General features: G+C 37.0%; 1 protein-coding gene across 15 annotated transcripts in view; it reads left to right on the top strand.

Annotated features, from left to right (window-relative positions):
* Positions 1-16,673, top strand: part of FARS2 (phenylalanyl-tRNA synthetase 2, mitochondrial) — a 231,103-nt gene that overhangs the window by 15,570 nt on the left and 198,860 nt on the right. For 10 of the 15 annotated variants that reach the window (XM_053969910.1, XM_053969947.1, XM_053969928.1 and 7 more), the window contains one exon: positions 600-657. The exons of 4 other annotated variants lie outside the window; for them this stretch is intronic. Coding sequence is in view for 4 of the 11 variants with exons in the window: in XM_053969995.1 (XP_053825970.1) it covers positions 600-657 (58 nt within the window). In the remaining 7 variants the exon portion in view is untranslated. Of the gene's footprint in view, positions 1-599; positions 658-11,604; positions 11,682-16,673 lie in introns of those variants that run through there. One more of the 15 variants, XM_053969976.1, reaches the window with a different exon arrangement.

The raw sequence follows: 16,673 nt of genomic DNA, 5'->3' as shown, positions 1-16,673 counted from the left end.
ATTAGTAGCATAAATAAGAATAGTTGGTATAAAAATCAAGGGAGAAAGGCTTATAAACTAACACCACACTTTCTCAATTTAGCAGTTGTGTAACTAGCCATAAATCTGCCACTTGGGTTTGCTTATACTTTTGGTAGTTTGCACCCAGTTTGTAGCACAATAAATAAGAATTCTCTAAGGTGTCAGTTACATACCTGTCAATGAAAACTAACCTGAAAAAATAAGGTCTGTGTCAAAAAATATTAAAAGGAACCTTGATTTTTTTTTTAAGGGCATTTAAGAGTTACTGAAGCAGCATTAAATATTATACCAACAAGATGCTGAGGTTTTAAGTGGTATTTTCTCTACTGCTTTACAGGAAAATGTTTTGCAGCAACTGCAACATAACACAGAGCATAGGCAGAACCTTTTGTGGCAAACATTACCTTCTCAAATAAGCATGACATACGCTTAGGCCGTGCTGATGTGTTATTTTTTAGCATCTACAATGATTTTGGAGTGTACTATAAAATTATTTATATGCTTGAGGGAGTGATCCAGACAACAGAAAAAGAAATAAGTAGGTGATCTAAGTATTTATTTGTTTTATATGTTTCTAGCTGCTGATTGATGAGCTTATATTGCTACTTCTGCATTTACAATTGAGAAAGGATGTTGGTAAGCTTATGTTTTTTCTCATTTGCCTTTGTTTCACTAAAAAATAAGTAACTCCTTTTAGAAGCAGAGCAGTATTTTTAAGGTACAAATCTGAGAAACAGGCAAATAAAATGTATACACAGTCTACTTTCTTGGTGTCAGAATTAAAAGCAGAAAAATAATGTATTTCTTAATGTATTGTGAAGCATGATATCCTATCTTGCTTATGTATTTTGAGACAGCATAGTTAAAAAATCAAGATATTATTGTACAAGTTGGGAAAACTTTTCTTATTCTGTCACAAACCTTCTGTTTGATGACTGCCACAAGAATTTCTAGGATATAATTGAAAAACAGTTGTCTGACCTCTGCTGATTAGGAGTTGGGATTTGGTTTCTTGTGCTTGAATATGTCAATTCATCAACTTCTCTGGCTCTGAAATAGCTTATTGTTTCTGTGTGTTTTTCTGTGTGTATTGTTTTCTGTGTGTTTCTAGTTTCAAAAAAACCTGTTGTCTTTGCTGTCATACCTCCCAACACTTTTGAAAAAGCAAACCCTAAAAAAGCAATGACTGTGTCTTCTGCCCAGGATCACCCATACTGAAATGTGCAGTTTGTGTTGCACAGCCCCCCTGTGCACGTATGGTTTGACTCTACAAAGTCTCTCCAGCAATCCCTGCTCATCTATAGTGAAATGCAGTGGCAGCTTGTTTCAGATTTCTGGTTGTTAATCAATCTGTTCACACTTAAATGTGTTGCAGCCCAGTGAAAGCAGGGACTATCCTGGATGAATGATATGGAACAAGTGAAGTGGATCTATGTAAGTGTAATCTGCCCCCAGAGTGGCAGATTGCTTTAGCAATGACCTTTATCAGTGAGAATAGACTAAAGTTGTATCATTTTTGAGAACCAGAGTGCTACTTCCACTTAAGCTGTTGCTGGGTGTGATGTTTTGCCGTCACTTTTTGAAGACACTGTTAGGTTGAGTTTAATACTTTTCTTAAAAATTCCAGATTTTAAGCATAAAGGCCTAAGGAAATTATGTCTCCAAGATGGCATTTGTGCATCTGCTATCAGCCCTCTTTTTTCCACTTCAGTTAAATTTCACACAGAATATCTGGGTTGCCAGAGACAGCAAGGTACAGGTGGTGTGCGAGAATAAAGGGCTTTATGAAGGAGATAAACCCTATAAATTCCATAGCCAAAGGAGAGTTAGTAGGATGAATTTGTCCCTTACCACTGAATCTGCAAACTAACTTTGCCTCCAAACACAGAGGAAATAAACTTCTGCTAGTTCTGCTGCTTGCAAAAGAAAGCTTACTGTAAACCTGAGAATGAATTATGTTCTGTTGGCTGACACATCTTACAGAAGAGGAAGATAGAATAATGCTGTCTGAAATATTTTAAAAGAACTGAGAACTCATGCTTTAAGAGAAAACGTTGCACATGTTGTCTTTTAGACTTTTAGAAGAATAGGGTGTCTATAGGAGAGAGCTTGAGACAAATGATGCTGTTTTTCACAGTCTCTGAGATGATTAGCAAATATTGGAACATAATAGAAGTTATAATCAACTGTAAATGTAAACTGTTTGATTGCTGCAGTGGGAGGAGGCTGCTTAGACAATAAACCTTACAGTAACGCATCTGCTTATTTAAAACGGTCAACGTTGCCATCATCTGGAAAAGTATACACAATAGCTCATCATAAAACTATCAACTTTTCTGCAGTAATTAACATCTCCTTTTGTGATATAGGACATATGAAATGAATTGTTTTAAAATGAAAAATCTCCTGATTTTGTGGTATAACACCATCCTTTCCACAACTAAATTCTGAATTACAAATATTCTGGATGTTTGGAATGTAAATCCATAACTGTGAAAAATAATTTTTAAAAAGAGCTCGAAATCAGTTAGTATTTAACTTTTGTAGTGTTGGTAGCCAGATGCAAAAAGAAAAGGAGAGATAGGACATTTACAGTGCATCATGTACTACAGGTCAGGCGTAGACAAAGTAGATAGAAGTAAATAGTGCAGTTTCTAAGTGCAGTTTCTAAGACTTGAGAAGTGGATGTATAAGTGTGAGATTTCTTTTTGTGTGACTTGTGAACCTTTAATCTTTCCCAGCTTTTGCACATATAATATCTGCCCATTTTCCCTTTTTGAAAACATCAATTAGGCCAACTCTAGGTTTGCTTTTGTATGTTAGCAAGCAGTCATTTTGTGTGGATCTCTCTGTATGAAGAACTCATGGTGGGGAGAGCACTAAATCCAAATGAGCCATAATTAGGGTGCCCAGAGAAATTCTTGAAACTCTTTTGCTGGAGACTTTCCAACCCAACTAGGGGAAGTCCCTGTGTGACCTTCTTTGGACAGGGTTTTGAACTAGGCCACCTCCAGTGGTCTCTTTGAACAGAAATTATTATATGATCCTGTAGTTCTGTGAAGTACAGATGTAAAGCTTGTATTAATTTCTAAAGGAGATTGGTCCGGGGGTTATCTTCAAGAGTCATCCCTAAGCTTAGTTCTGGGAGTGTCCCTCTCTTACTGTCATTAGACTTTGCTTTCCTTGTGGGAGTTTTGCTCTTTACTACACTATATTTGCCATGAGAAGTTAGAAAATGGGAGATAGACCTTCACTGTAACTGATGCTTTAATTCTCTGCAGGACTTGTAACTGAGATTTTAGGCAAGGTTGTGCATGTTGTGAGTGTCTTTGATGGGGAAGAGAATTCTAGTTGTTAAGCCACTGAGTTCTTTGTATCAGGATCATATTATCCTGGAGCTCATACTTCTTTCTGAGATTACTAAGTTGGAATTTCTGAACCGAAAGAGAGGGGTTATGCATCCTGACAGCAAGATTCAGCACAAACTCTTTATTTGTACTGTTAATTTGTTCAGCCCTGCAATTTTGTGAGGGTGTTTAAAATTTCATTTTTCTAATCTTCCATTAGTACTGATAAAGCTGCTCCTTTGTGGTAACTGTCACCAGCAAGAGGTGAGCAGTAGTTAATTACCCAGTTTGAGAACTGGGTATCTGCTTTTCCCATTCCAGGGGAAATTACTGCAATTCCAAAATACGGTGGAGAAATGTAGCTCTCACTGTATTTTCTGTATGTGTCAAAGATTTTTTGAGCTGTGGAAATATTCCAATCTATGCTTCAACAATTAGTAGAGTGGGCCATCTGATGCAAATTTGATTGCTCAAGCATTAGAGCACATGGAAAAATGCTCTATGCAACTTGAAGTTATTTGACAGAATAGGATTTTTTTTTTGCAGTCCACATTCCCCATGTGCACACCTGCAGAAAACACACAAACACATGGCCTCCCCACCACACCACTGCAGCCAAACCATCTGCCTTTCGGAGTTCCTGCCTCAGGTGAGCATGGTCAAGCCAGAACCTGCACTTAGGTAACATTGTTCTGTTCCTGAAAGTATTAAAAGTACTTTGATTTTAAAAATAATTCTCGTGATTTCATATTGAATTGTTTTCCATTCCTTGAAATATGAGGTGCTGTATAAAAAAATAAAATAAAAAGCTAGTAGAGTTTTTTTGAGGCAAAGCATATATAGGTAATATATTTATATTGTGAAATCACGTCTTACTATACATCACTCTTAAAACGTAGTATCACTAGAACAAAAGATATGCACCTGTCAAACTGTACCCATTCAGAGCATCACTGATGATACTGTATAAAGATGTCATCATCAGATGTGAATACAGAATTTTTAGCAAACTGTGGTTGTACTTCCTGCTGATGGTTGCTATTAGAGGTTCCCTTCTGATGACACATCTAGCACCTTCTGATACTTACAATCTGTGATTTGCATTTGGAACTAAGCTTTCACCCTCACAGCAAGACAGAGCATAAACAAAGCAAGATTTGAAGCAGCATTTCTGTAGAAAGTTTTTTGTGGTAATTCTTGAGAGTTCTCTGGTGGTCTGAAAATAAATTCCTAGATATAAATATACCACAGCCTGAGGAATGAATGTGCACCAGGCACTGATGACTCCTGTGTAACACAAGTAGCCTTGCCTTACAGGCATCATAATCCCTTCTTATATAAGATAATAAATAAACATAAGTACTTTAAAAAAGCTGATTCTTGAATATTCAGGGCTAAAGGGTCTTGGCTGACCAAGGGTCTGCTGCTTCCTGCAACAAGAGAGCTCTCTGCCATTGTTTAGTAGTAACAGAATATCTTACAAGTGACATGAAAAACCTGAAAACCCCTTTTAGTGCCTTCTCTAGGTGCTACAGAAAAAGATGGTTTTGGGTTCTCTTTATGACTTCACTTTCTTTTTACTATTTGGAAGAAAAATGGTCTATTTATTTTGCCAATGAAACGCTGAGTGCTCCAAGATGAGATTACCTCAAGAGAGGAATGCACAACCTTTACTACAACAAACAGCTTTACCCAGATGACTTATTTGCTGAAAATAATTAAGGATGTATAGGTTGCTGAAAACCCTCATCTACTGTGCACCAAGAGCATCTGGTTTGGTTTGTGCATTTGTTTGCTTTGCTCACAGAAGTGTCTTGATTTTTCAAGCCAGCCAGGAGAACCAGCAGAATTATTTAAGCAAAACTCCCCATAGCATACTACAATAAGGTCAAATAATTAGATTCACACCCTTAGAGTAGATACACAGCTCAAAAGCAAAACCAAACACCCTTGATTCAGTTGTCACAAGTTGATTTCTGGTATAATATGGCAGAGAACAGTCTGTTTCACCTGTCTGATAGCAGGCTGGTTGGATTTTGCCAACATTAGGTCTGATGTCCTGGAAAAACTCTGATGTTCCTGACTTAGAGTGGGAACTGAAGTAACCTGGTGCCAGCATCAGCAAAGATTTCATGCATTTAATTTGTTCTTCCAGTGTGGCTAAAATAATTCCGCTTCATAGGTCCACTTCCTTAGGAAGGAATCTTTTTAAGCAGGTAGATATCATACTTTTAAAGCCAATGTTTCCCAACTACCTGTATTTGTCAGCAGAAAGAAGCCAAAATGAATTTATTAAAAAGATTCAATGGTACATGACAAAACTGAGATTTTGTACTTACTGTGTTGTTGATTACCCATTGATTGCTCTGTTTATATAAAATTAAGACAATTTTATAACTACTGGCCCTTTAGCTCTGATTCAGATACTTAAATTGGAATGGATCCGTCTGCTGCTTGTACTTCTATAAGTTACAGTTTCCAGAAGTGTCATTTTCATGGGTGGGCAAGTCAGCAAGTTTTATTTTAGGTGACCACTACTCCGTCTGGTAACTTGGGTGGAGGGGCAAGGGAAGAAAAACTCTGCTTTTACAATGTAATGAGCGGGAACCAAATCATTCTGGATGTGTTCAAGGAAAAAAAGATCTGTTAAACAAAGCTGGAACAATTTAAGGTCCCATGTGTGATAAAATTACATGTCAAAGAGGAGTTGTAAAAGATCAAAAGCTGAACCTGCTTCCACTGAGACAAATATAAATGTTTGTTCCTAGGGAGACTTTTGAGCCTAAATTCTACAATCCTGAAATATTTTCAGGTCTGGGTAGAGTAATCCTTACTAACTAGCCAATTTTAAAAGAAAATTATTAAACTTAGTGGGGTTTTGTTGTGTGTTTTTTATTTTTTTTTTTTTTTTTTAATGCAGGCTTTTAGCCTTAACGTGAAAGGTTTTCAAAGATTAAAGTTTAGGAATATGTCTGGTTAGGTGATTACAATTTCTTTTAAAATATATTTCAGTGCTGTGCGTGCTAGAGGCAGGATGCTCTCCTCTGGGAGGTCCTCAGAAGACCATTATAAAAAGGATAATTAAATGGTGTCAGTGGAGTGATACCACTTACAGGCATGCTTTTTTCTTATCACAATGAGAACAGTTTAATGCTTGCTAAAATGAGAACCTATATTGTATCTTTAAAGAATTTATTTTGTACCATTCTCAAAGACGTCAGGAGAAGGCTGTGGCACCAGCTGCCTATGTTCATTCCTGTAACCTGGGCAAAACCTGTCTGCCATAGCAATGGACCTTACTCGTACTGAAACACACATGTTTTAAATATAAGATGCAGTCAACAGAAGGAGGGAATAGAAGGAATATTTTTCTGCTAACATTGAATGATTAACATTATAAAAGCTTTAAATTTTATCCTGGCTAATTTTTATAATAGAAATTAAAACGTAAGGCTGTCTGTTTCGCATTCAAATTTTCAATGATTCAGGCTTTGCTGCAAGTGTTTAATAAAAATGCTTATTTAAAAAACCTAAAAACCCAGCTGTTTTAGTTGGACTAGAAAGGGAATGTCATGTGGAAAATGCTACAGTTAAAATCCTTGGTGGAAGGCTGTGTTTGTTTGGATTTAAACTGAGCCTTCTGTTTGGTTTTGTATCAGAGAATTCCTGCTTATTATTTCAAAAAGCATGGGCCAGTGGACAGGTGAACAAAATTGTGTTGGTGGGTTTTTATTACTTAACTGTGTGTTCATGCTAAGACAAAGCAGCAGAAATAGTGTGCATGGTTATGCTGTAGTGTTGTCTTTTGTGATTCAGCTGGAAGAGCCAACTGGTACTTGGTAAAGGTGCTTGAGTCTGTAGGGAGCAGTGCAGTACCTGCTGGCTTTGTTTTGGTGAAGTGCTGTTTGGGAGTTTTTAAAAATCTGTTGTAGGAACTATGAAGGAGCTCTGACTCCATGTGTACAGACATTTACAGAACACTGGCCTGTGTGGATGCATGCTTCTCACATCTTGTGATTTCTGTCTCCTCAGAATTGTTTTCTGTTGTGTTCTTCTTTCCCTTCATACATGTTTGTATATGCATATTTTAAGTTTAATTCTGTCATATTTTTGTCATATGAAAGCCAAAATTTAATGCAAAAACATTTATGCGAAACATTTGCAAAGATGGTAGTAGCTGTATACAGTCTGTCTACAGTGGCCTGTCCCGTTCTGGATAATTTTGTGTGAATCTAGACTTACATTGTTTATATGGAGGTGGTAGAATTGAAGATATTAAACAGACCAGGGTATTTTCCAGTTGTGTATGTCTTCTATGAAAAATAAATGCACCATTGAATCAAAAGTCCAGCTTGGAAGTGTCTCAGTTTTAGCAAGTTCAGATTTCTGTTCCATACTCCTACGCCTTCATTACATAAGCAGTGGTTGGAGTTGATAAAGGTAGTGCTAAAGAAGAGGCATTTTGCTTTCAAACTTGTGAAGGCAGACCCATCTGCCTGCTTTAGTCTTCTCTTCCATGCCGTTCTTTTTGTAACAGTATGTCAGGAGACCTGAGCATTTCTCATTTTACCTCCAGCCATGTCTGACCTCCTTTCTCAGTCCACACTTAGAATCACCAGAATGGTTACACTTTGCCATTTGTGGTGGACAGTAGAGGAGGTAAACTGATCTTACACTGTGGTTCTTGAAGTTCTTTTTGAACAGAGATACTTTCTGCTGCTGTTACTGCCAGAGGAGTACTAACTTTCCAGACTTTGAAGTGCCTCTCATTCATGGTGTTGCTATCAGTGCATTCAATTGCTCAGAAATATCTTTCTAAAGACATTTTAAAAGCAGAGGTAATTGCAGAGCTTTTGCTTGTTTAAAAGGAAGTTATTGGAGCTTTCTGTTTTCATGAATTCTTACAGCTGCTGACTTGCTCCATGCTTCCAAGGGTCATCTTAAAGCATTATTGTGTTCTCAGCAAATAGTTGTTAAGCCATGTAAGACTCAAATAAATATTTTAAACAAACAAGTCTGCTGAAAACGTGAGTAGTGCCAAGGGAATTATATTCCTTTGTATTTTTTCTAGTAAGGGTTATTTATTAGGGTGAGCAGATGGGTACTATTCAATTCTGGCATTCATTGATAAGCCTGCTACCTCTCCAGGTGGCTCTACAAAAATGATAATACTGTGGCACTGCTCCCATTTTATTTTTATTTCTCTCAGGCCAGTTAGTCACCTGTCTCTGTTCTTCTCATTTAGAGCCATCTGCTGGATTTTTTGTTTCTGTTTTTTTGATTGTTCTCCATTCTAAAGTCACCAGGGGATCTCCAATAGGGGTTGATGCAAAGACTTTGTTTGCTTGCTGAGTATGGGACTCACAGATATTTTCTTTTTGTCATCTTCTCTGTAGCCAGTTTGCAAGTTTTATTTTCCCCAGCTGGTCCTTATGAAGTAATCCATACAACACTGAGTTATTAGTAGACTGTTTTACCACTTTGATGATTAATATAAGGGTTGTCTTACTTTTTTTCTGTTGAAATATTAAAAGAATGAAGAACTATTGAGAATCTGTCCTCTGTTGTATTTGTTATCATGGGAGAACACAAGGACATAAATCTGGCACATAGGAGTTGGACTCAATGGTCCTGATGGGTCCCTTCCAACTCAGCAGACTCCATGATTGAAGTTATTGAAAGAAAAACTTTATCAACATAAAACTGCATTTAAAAATTTTAAATCAAGAATTTATTTCCTTTGTGAAGAGGCAAGATAGGCAATGTGCTTCTAAAATAGAAAATCTTTTATTGTGAGTATGGGAGGTTGTCTAGACTGTGTTTGGACCTAACTGTGTGGGACTAACCTGCGCCTATCATCAGCATGCATTTGAAATGTTTCACCTGACTGGATTTGAAAATGGGTGAAATGGCTTTGAAAAACCTGTACTTGACTCCACATGAAACATCTGTGGCTGAAGGGCCAGGTCACAGTTTCACAGCTCTGCTTCCCTGCCCTTTCCTACTCTTCTTTCCATCTTTCTTGCAACCTCATCCTTGCTTCCAAGAGAGCTCAGCTTTCCCATCCCTTTGGAGAGCCAGTACTATGCTATTGGACTGTGTTACCAGGTTTCTAGTTGTGGTCACGAATTTTATTGTCTGATATGATATTAAAACTGATCCAGGCAATACTGGAAGAAAGGTGAACACAGATGAACATACACCTAAACCTTAAATGTTTAAGCACATACAGTGTGTGGCCACATATATAGGAAAAGCTGAGAAATCTGATCATCTTTAACTCAGAATTACTTATTTATTTGCCAGTTATTAAGATTATTGTATTATGTTGCTTTTAAATTGCACTGATACAGTAGTATATACACTATATGTTACATAGTATATAGATTTGAGTTTCAGTTCCAATTTGGTTTTCTTGAATATTTTTACTAGAAAACAATAGAAATGTTTTTCCTTGTAGACATCTGGGATGCCTTCTTCTTTTCCCCTCCAGGCATTGTTCTGCAAGCACATCCTTTTGCAGCTCTTGCTCTCAGCTGAATTTTATACTGAATATTGAATTTTATAATGAATATTGAATACTACCCGATCTTTCTCTTGACTTGCCCCTACTCTTTCTCCTCCTACTACTGGTTGTAATGTAGTTTGTTCTATGTAGCTGTTGAAAGAGTTTTTCTTGCCACCAGCCATTTAATTAAGGAAATGCTTGAATACCCCATTAACCTCATTATGGTTAATACATTCTTTTTTCATTACCTATCCTTATATCCATTCTTGCTCTCCTGTGTTAAAAAATAGCCATTGTCACTCATATAGAAAGGACAGAGATAAATGACAAATGACAGATTTGAGGAGCTAAAGAGCTATGTTCTATATATTAGTTTCTTTTTTGGTGGTTGTGGTGTGAAGTTTTATAGTTTATTTTTTCTGAGTGGTAGTGTAATATCTATTCTGGGATTTATTCTATTAATAGATTATAGTAGTCTGTTCAATCAGCAGTGATTTGAGGTCCCTGAGAACAGATGTAACCAAAAAGGATAAAGCTACTATATAATCAAGAGTGAAATATAGAATATTTACATAGTTACAGAGTATTACTGGATTTTTGCAACTTTCTGCATCCCAGTTTGTCTCTGGGGAATTGCATATTTTATCCATGGCTTTGAACTGTTGGCAACTGAACTTTTTCTCTACATGATTATTCTGGTTGATTACTTTGCATTTCTGTAATACTGACCTTTAAACTACAGTAAACAGACTGAAGTGATGATAGCAGTAGTTTGTCATTTGGGATGGAGAACCATGTCAACATAGTTGAATTTAGTTTGACCTCAATGATTGCCCTCCCCACTTTAAATTTCAGTCCAAAAAAATTATCTTTTATGTTTTCAAGAAGAATTTCTGTACAGAAGGGAATCATCCCAGGTATGTGGATTTTAGCACTGATGATCTGGACCAGTGAACAGAATATTTCACTCGTGTCAGCCAGATCTGCTTGAGGGAGAACTTACATATATTTTTGTTACTGGACTCTGTATTGTTTTTATTTCAGTGTAAGTCACCCATCACAATTTTGAAGTATGATATGGAAAGGTTTGGAGTCACTTTCTCTGGCTCTCCGCTAACTTCTGAACTGAGTCCCAGAATGTCTTGGTAATGAACAATTTGGTTTTAATGCAAAAAAACTCTTAATGAATGTGACAACTGAGGACCTTGTGTCTTTCTTCTCACTTAATTTCTCACAATTCATTCTCTGTTCCAATTTTAGAGAAACCTGCCTAGTGGGTATAAAAAGGCCATCTTTTTGGAAGAAGATCAAAAAACCCCAAAGTAATCATTGGTAGCAAGTATATCCCTTCCACTTTAAATCAAAATACAAATGGGCCATTATCTAAAGGAAGGTGTATATAAGGAATTATTTCCCTGAACCAGGATGACATACATTGTATCTAATTACACTGAGGCACTCCTACATTCGTTTATTTAATAATGTAGAAATAAAATGTTTTAAGGGAGTAATAAAACAATATAGTCAAAGTGGAGGTGTTGACCCAAATGCTTTGTGAGTGCACATTTTTAATAGGTTTTGTGACGAAACTTGCTCCTGTGCCTTGTTTGAGGCAAAGGAGCCCATCAAATTGAGGAAAATTTGAAAAAGAGAGATTGTCAGTTCTAGATTTCCCCCAGTGATGTTGTGTATCTTTATTTATGTATAAAGTGTTCTCCTTTACTACACATCTTCTGCTTTGTGCTTTTTAAAGCATCCTACTGTCAGTTAGACCAGTGCAGCTACATGAAGCTCCTGACCCATAGGTAAGTGCTCTCACAAAGAACGCAGATACCCCCATCAATTAAAGAACTTGTGGTGGAGGGGGGATGGCATACTAGCATGGGAAACCTTTGCGTCAGACTCATGTCTTTTTGAAAAGGAAAGATGAAACATTAAATAAATAAATAAATATATAAATAAATGTCTACAAAATATTTTAGAACTTCATCCTTCTTGGGAATTCACCTTAAAGAAAGTCATTTAGAGATAAGTAGAGGGAAAATGCATGTGAACCTTCAGCTCTCCAGGCCCTTAAAATACAAGTCTTTCTCCTCCTTGTTGTTTTTAATATGAAATAACAAAGTTCAGCTATTACTGATGTGAAAGTAGGAGGGAGATTTATATTATCTAGATTGACAGAATGAGTGGGATGATCAGAGAGATTTAATCTATTCTTTCCAGTAACTTCTGTCTAGGGCGGGGCATAACTTGCAGAGGTGTGTTCAGTCTGTGTGTAAATACTTCAGTTAGTGGAAATAATGTTACATGTGTTTGCAGGTAATTTAACAGAAAAAGAGAGATTGGAGAGTAGCGTTCCTTAGTTAACTAGAGAAAAGCATAAATGAGCAACAGCTTGTAATCAAATACAGATATATATATATTTATATATATATATATAATGTGTGTGTGTATGGACATGTATACACATATGTAAATAGCACAGACATAAATAATTATGAGGTGCAGCAAATGTTTTACTGGCTTCTGGATAGTATTTTTCCAAAATCAAAGCCTGTTGATAGACAGGAGAAAAATTCCATTTCAGCCTTGTTTTATAGCCCGACTTTACCCTAATAAGTGATTTTCTTTTCCCTTTCCTTTGTAGGTGTTCCATGCGTCCCTTTCCATTGTAGGTGTGCTTTGGGTTTTTCTTGCCTTCTTTCCTCACAGATGTTGAAAGGGATCAGAGGGTTCTCATATATTCAAACCAAGATTACAAACCATATATGCTTCATTTGCAAGGAACAAACAGAATTTAATTGTTTCCTATTGTCAGAGCTTGCTCTTTTATTCATGTGCGGTAAAGCCAATAAAATGATACACTGACAGTTTCAAAACATGATTTTTTTTTTTTTCTGTGTGTTTATAAACAAAGTGATTTTGTTGGTGGCTGCATTTGCCAGCCACCATTGTTGTTCTATGCTTGGAAAATTACAAGTTTATATTTCTAAGCTTATTCCATAAGGAAGGTATGTTTATATACTGAAAGCTTGGTTTCTGCTCTCATCTCCCATTCAGAAGTTGGAGGTGTTAAGTACAATGCCCAGTGATATGAGATGCTCTATAAAAATGTGATAATTAAAGAACAGGCATGGATGGAGAGCTCTGCTTTATTTTTTGACTTTGTTTTCAGAATTGGGAGGAGGGCCTTTAGAGCTGAGCAGTTTTCCTATATATGCCTCAATAAAATAGTCTCAAATAACAGGAAGAGACAAACTTAGTTTTACATGTCTGTTTTTGAATGATTTTGGGCGTTTTAGATGTGACCAGAAAAAATACCTCTGATGAAGAAAATGTGATTTTTTTTTCTCCTTCAAATATCCCAAACAAGTAACCTTCCTTCCCAAAGTGTAAAAAAACAAATCAAGAACAAAATTCTGCTGAGTTTCTCTCTCTCCTATCCTTTTAATCTCTACAATTATTCCAATTTATGATAGTACGTTATCACTGTTTGTTCCTTCTAAAACTTTACAGGCTCTTTGAAGTAATCACTATGAGTTTAGGGGTCACATGCGTAGCCACTTAAACCTGTGCATTATGATGGGAGAAATTTCTATTAAACTTTATGGTGGGTAGATGAAGGCTTGTAAGATTTTCAATTAACCTGAAGGATTAAAGCATAGCAGCTATTGTTCCTGCTTTGTGAGAGGTGAAGAAATGGTAACCTGTTCATCAGATATGGGTAGTATTTAAGCAGGAGAATAATTCTGTTTTCTCACGACTTTGGGAATGAAATTACTAGTTACCTGTGAGATTTTGATAGATGCCAAAATAAAGAACAATACTTAGCCAGGGCCTGCATGAAGGATACTGGAATGAATAAATATCATGACACTGGAAAATAGATGTACCAAAATAATATTTCTTCTGGTTGACCATGCATGTGGTATGCATAGCAGGTTAATCGAGGCAAAAACCCAGAAGGATTAAAAATTCAGGTGCTATGGGATGACAGGGCAAGAGCAGCCCTGTGGTTTTGTTCTGGAAGCTTCTTCAGGAAGTGATTCAGAGGTGATGCCACAAATTAAAAAAATCTTCTCATCAACTGATAGAAGGAACGTGTTCATCAGGACACTGAGTGTTTTGCTCCAATCTGCTAAAGCCATTGAGGAGACATTTAAAGTATTACAAAGATATTGAACAGTATAAATGCTTTGCTGGGTTGGTGTCAGGTCACACAGCAACTTAGGTGGGGAACTAGAGACTAAAGGAAAATCAGAGGATTGAAAAACATTTATTGTAAATAAATGATGAAAGGCTGTGGCCAGAGATGGTAAGATGTTTATAAACAGAAGAAGGATGTGGTTATGTAGGGAAGTGTCCTTGCTCATTCCTATGCCTGTGTATGAGTTTCTTGTACTGGGAGAGAAGAAAATAGAATATAAAGCATAACTCAATTTGAAAATAAATAATGACACACGAGAAAAGTATGTCATTGATGCTATTTTTTTTTTTAATATTGGCATAATGCTCTAGGGGAAAAGAATATGCAATCCAAACAGATTTAAATAAGGCATTGAACATGTATAATAAATATATAAGGAAGATGGAGTGGGTTAGAAAGAAGGTAAACCAGAAATTGTTTTATATCACTCTGAATTCTGAAAGGAGGAAGTGAAAAGTTTCTCTTGTTTTCAGATGGTGTTGTCTCTGTCTCTGCCTATTTGCAACTCACTGTGCTGTCTGATAACACCCTCTAGATGGTGATGGGGGATTCCAGCACACTGAATTTCTCCTGACTCCATGACTTAGAATAGATATCTGGTGTGGGTTTGTTTTTTTTTTAAATATATATAAAGTTATTTTCGATGAAGTGTTGGCATAATTGTAGGTGGTGTTTGAGCCAGTATAGATTTAAACATTTAGATGATAAAATCAAAGACAGTCATGAAGAAAATGGCCTGTTACCCTTTACTTAAAACAGTGGCATGGATACTGGAGCCTTTATTTCATAAGAAGTTATGAGCATACAGCAGAATATTTCTATGGAACTCATTCCTGGTAGGGATTATGTAAGTTTTGACTTGCCTTTTCTTTGGGTTGTATGCCTGTGTTTCTCAATAGCAGGATACTGTTTCCATCTCCACAGTTTCCTTTTCTTAGCACAGCTAAGAGCCACTACTTGAGCTCTCTGGTAAAGTGAAAAAAAATTCAGTCCTTACACCAGAGAGCGCTAGGATTTCTTTGATTTGCAAGTAATTGCAGCTGCTCTGTTTGGAAAAAACAAAACAACCCATCACCCCCACATACCTGCTAGGAAAAGTAGATTGCCATTTAAAGAGTATTTTTGGCTTGTCATATGTAAGAATGGAAGTCAGCATGTAATTGTTTGTTTGTGGTTTTTTCTTTTCTTTTTGAAAACTGAAATATTGATTATTTTTAAAAATACTGAAAGAAGTTGAGTAGTCATCCTTCCTCTTGAAAATACCAAGGTATTTTGAAACATTCCACTGGACACAAAGCATATGGCATTATCTCTTTATCTTTTTTTTTTTTTTTTTTTTTTTGGTGGCAGGGACATGTTGCTTTGTTTTTTTTTTGTGGAGTATGTTAAAGATGGTATTCTTGCTCAGGCTTAATGTTAACCATGCTTTAGAGGAAATAGTGGCCAACAAAAAGGGATGGAAACCTGATTATTGAATTATCATTCCAGTGTTTTTGTGATGCTACAATCCCTTTATTATCTCTGTTGCCCTTCCCTGGGCTTCACTGGGAAGCCCAAAGCTGGACTCAGCAATCCAGGTGTGGCCTTACTGGTACTAAGCAGAGGGGAAGGATCAGCTCCCTTGGCCTGCTGGCAGTGGTCTTCCTAATGCAGCTTAGGATGCTCTAGGCCTTTCTTTGTGTGACTGGCTCACAGTCATCTTGTTATCCATCTGGACCATCAGCTCTTTTCCTGCAAAACTGCTGCTCTGCTAGCCAGACCCCAGTATATACCAGTGCTTGAGGTTAATCCTCCCCAGGAGCAGGATTTTGCTCTTCTCTTTGTTGAACTTGCTCATGTTCCTGTTGGCCCATTTTCTCAGTATGTAGTGCTCCCTCTGAATGGCACCACATTCATCTGGTTTATTAACAAGGCTTCCCAGTTTTGTGTCATCTGTAAATTTCTACTCGGTCATGAATGGAGATGTTAAAATAGTATTGGACCCTGTATGACCCCTGGGGCACACTGCTGGTGACCAGCCTGTAGATGGACTGTTTGCAGCTCATAACAATCTCCCAAGGCTGACAGTTCAGCCTGTGTCCAATCCACCTCACCGGCCGCCACTCACTGCATGCTCACCACTTTGTCATTTTCTTTATGAATATGTCCTGGGAGACACTGTCAAAAGCCCTATGAAAATCAGGACTAACATATGTCCACTTCTTTCATCTGCCAAGACAAAAATCTCTTTATGGAAGGCTAACAGGTGTATCAGACATGATTTCCCCTTCATAAATTCAGGCTGAAGGCTCCTAATCACCTTCACATGTTTTGGAAGCTATTTCCAAGATTAGTTGCTCGGACACCTTCTCAGGGATTGAGGTGAGCCTGACTGGCTTGTAGTTCCCTAGATACTCCTTCTTGACCTTCTTGAAAATAGGACTGACATGTTTTCTCCCATCTCTGTTTTCAGCTAAACTTACTTAGGGAAGACCTTTAGAGTGCAGTTTCCTTTTTATGATGTGCCTTGCTTGTTATTTTTATAAAGATACTTAATTTAGACACTGCAAATAAAATAATATGTTTTGCTGATTTAAACTTTACTATATGT

This window comes from Vidua macroura, chromosome 1, assembly GCF_024509145.1.
Source record: "Vidua macroura isolate BioBank_ID:100142 chromosome 1, ASM2450914v1, whole genome shotgun sequence".
In the NCBI taxonomy this organism is placed as follows: domain Eukaryota; kingdom Metazoa; phylum Chordata; class Aves; order Passeriformes; family Viduidae; genus Vidua; species Vidua macroura.
Note: the sequence above shows the minus strand (reverse complement) of the source record. Positions and strands in the feature narration are given on the sequence as shown.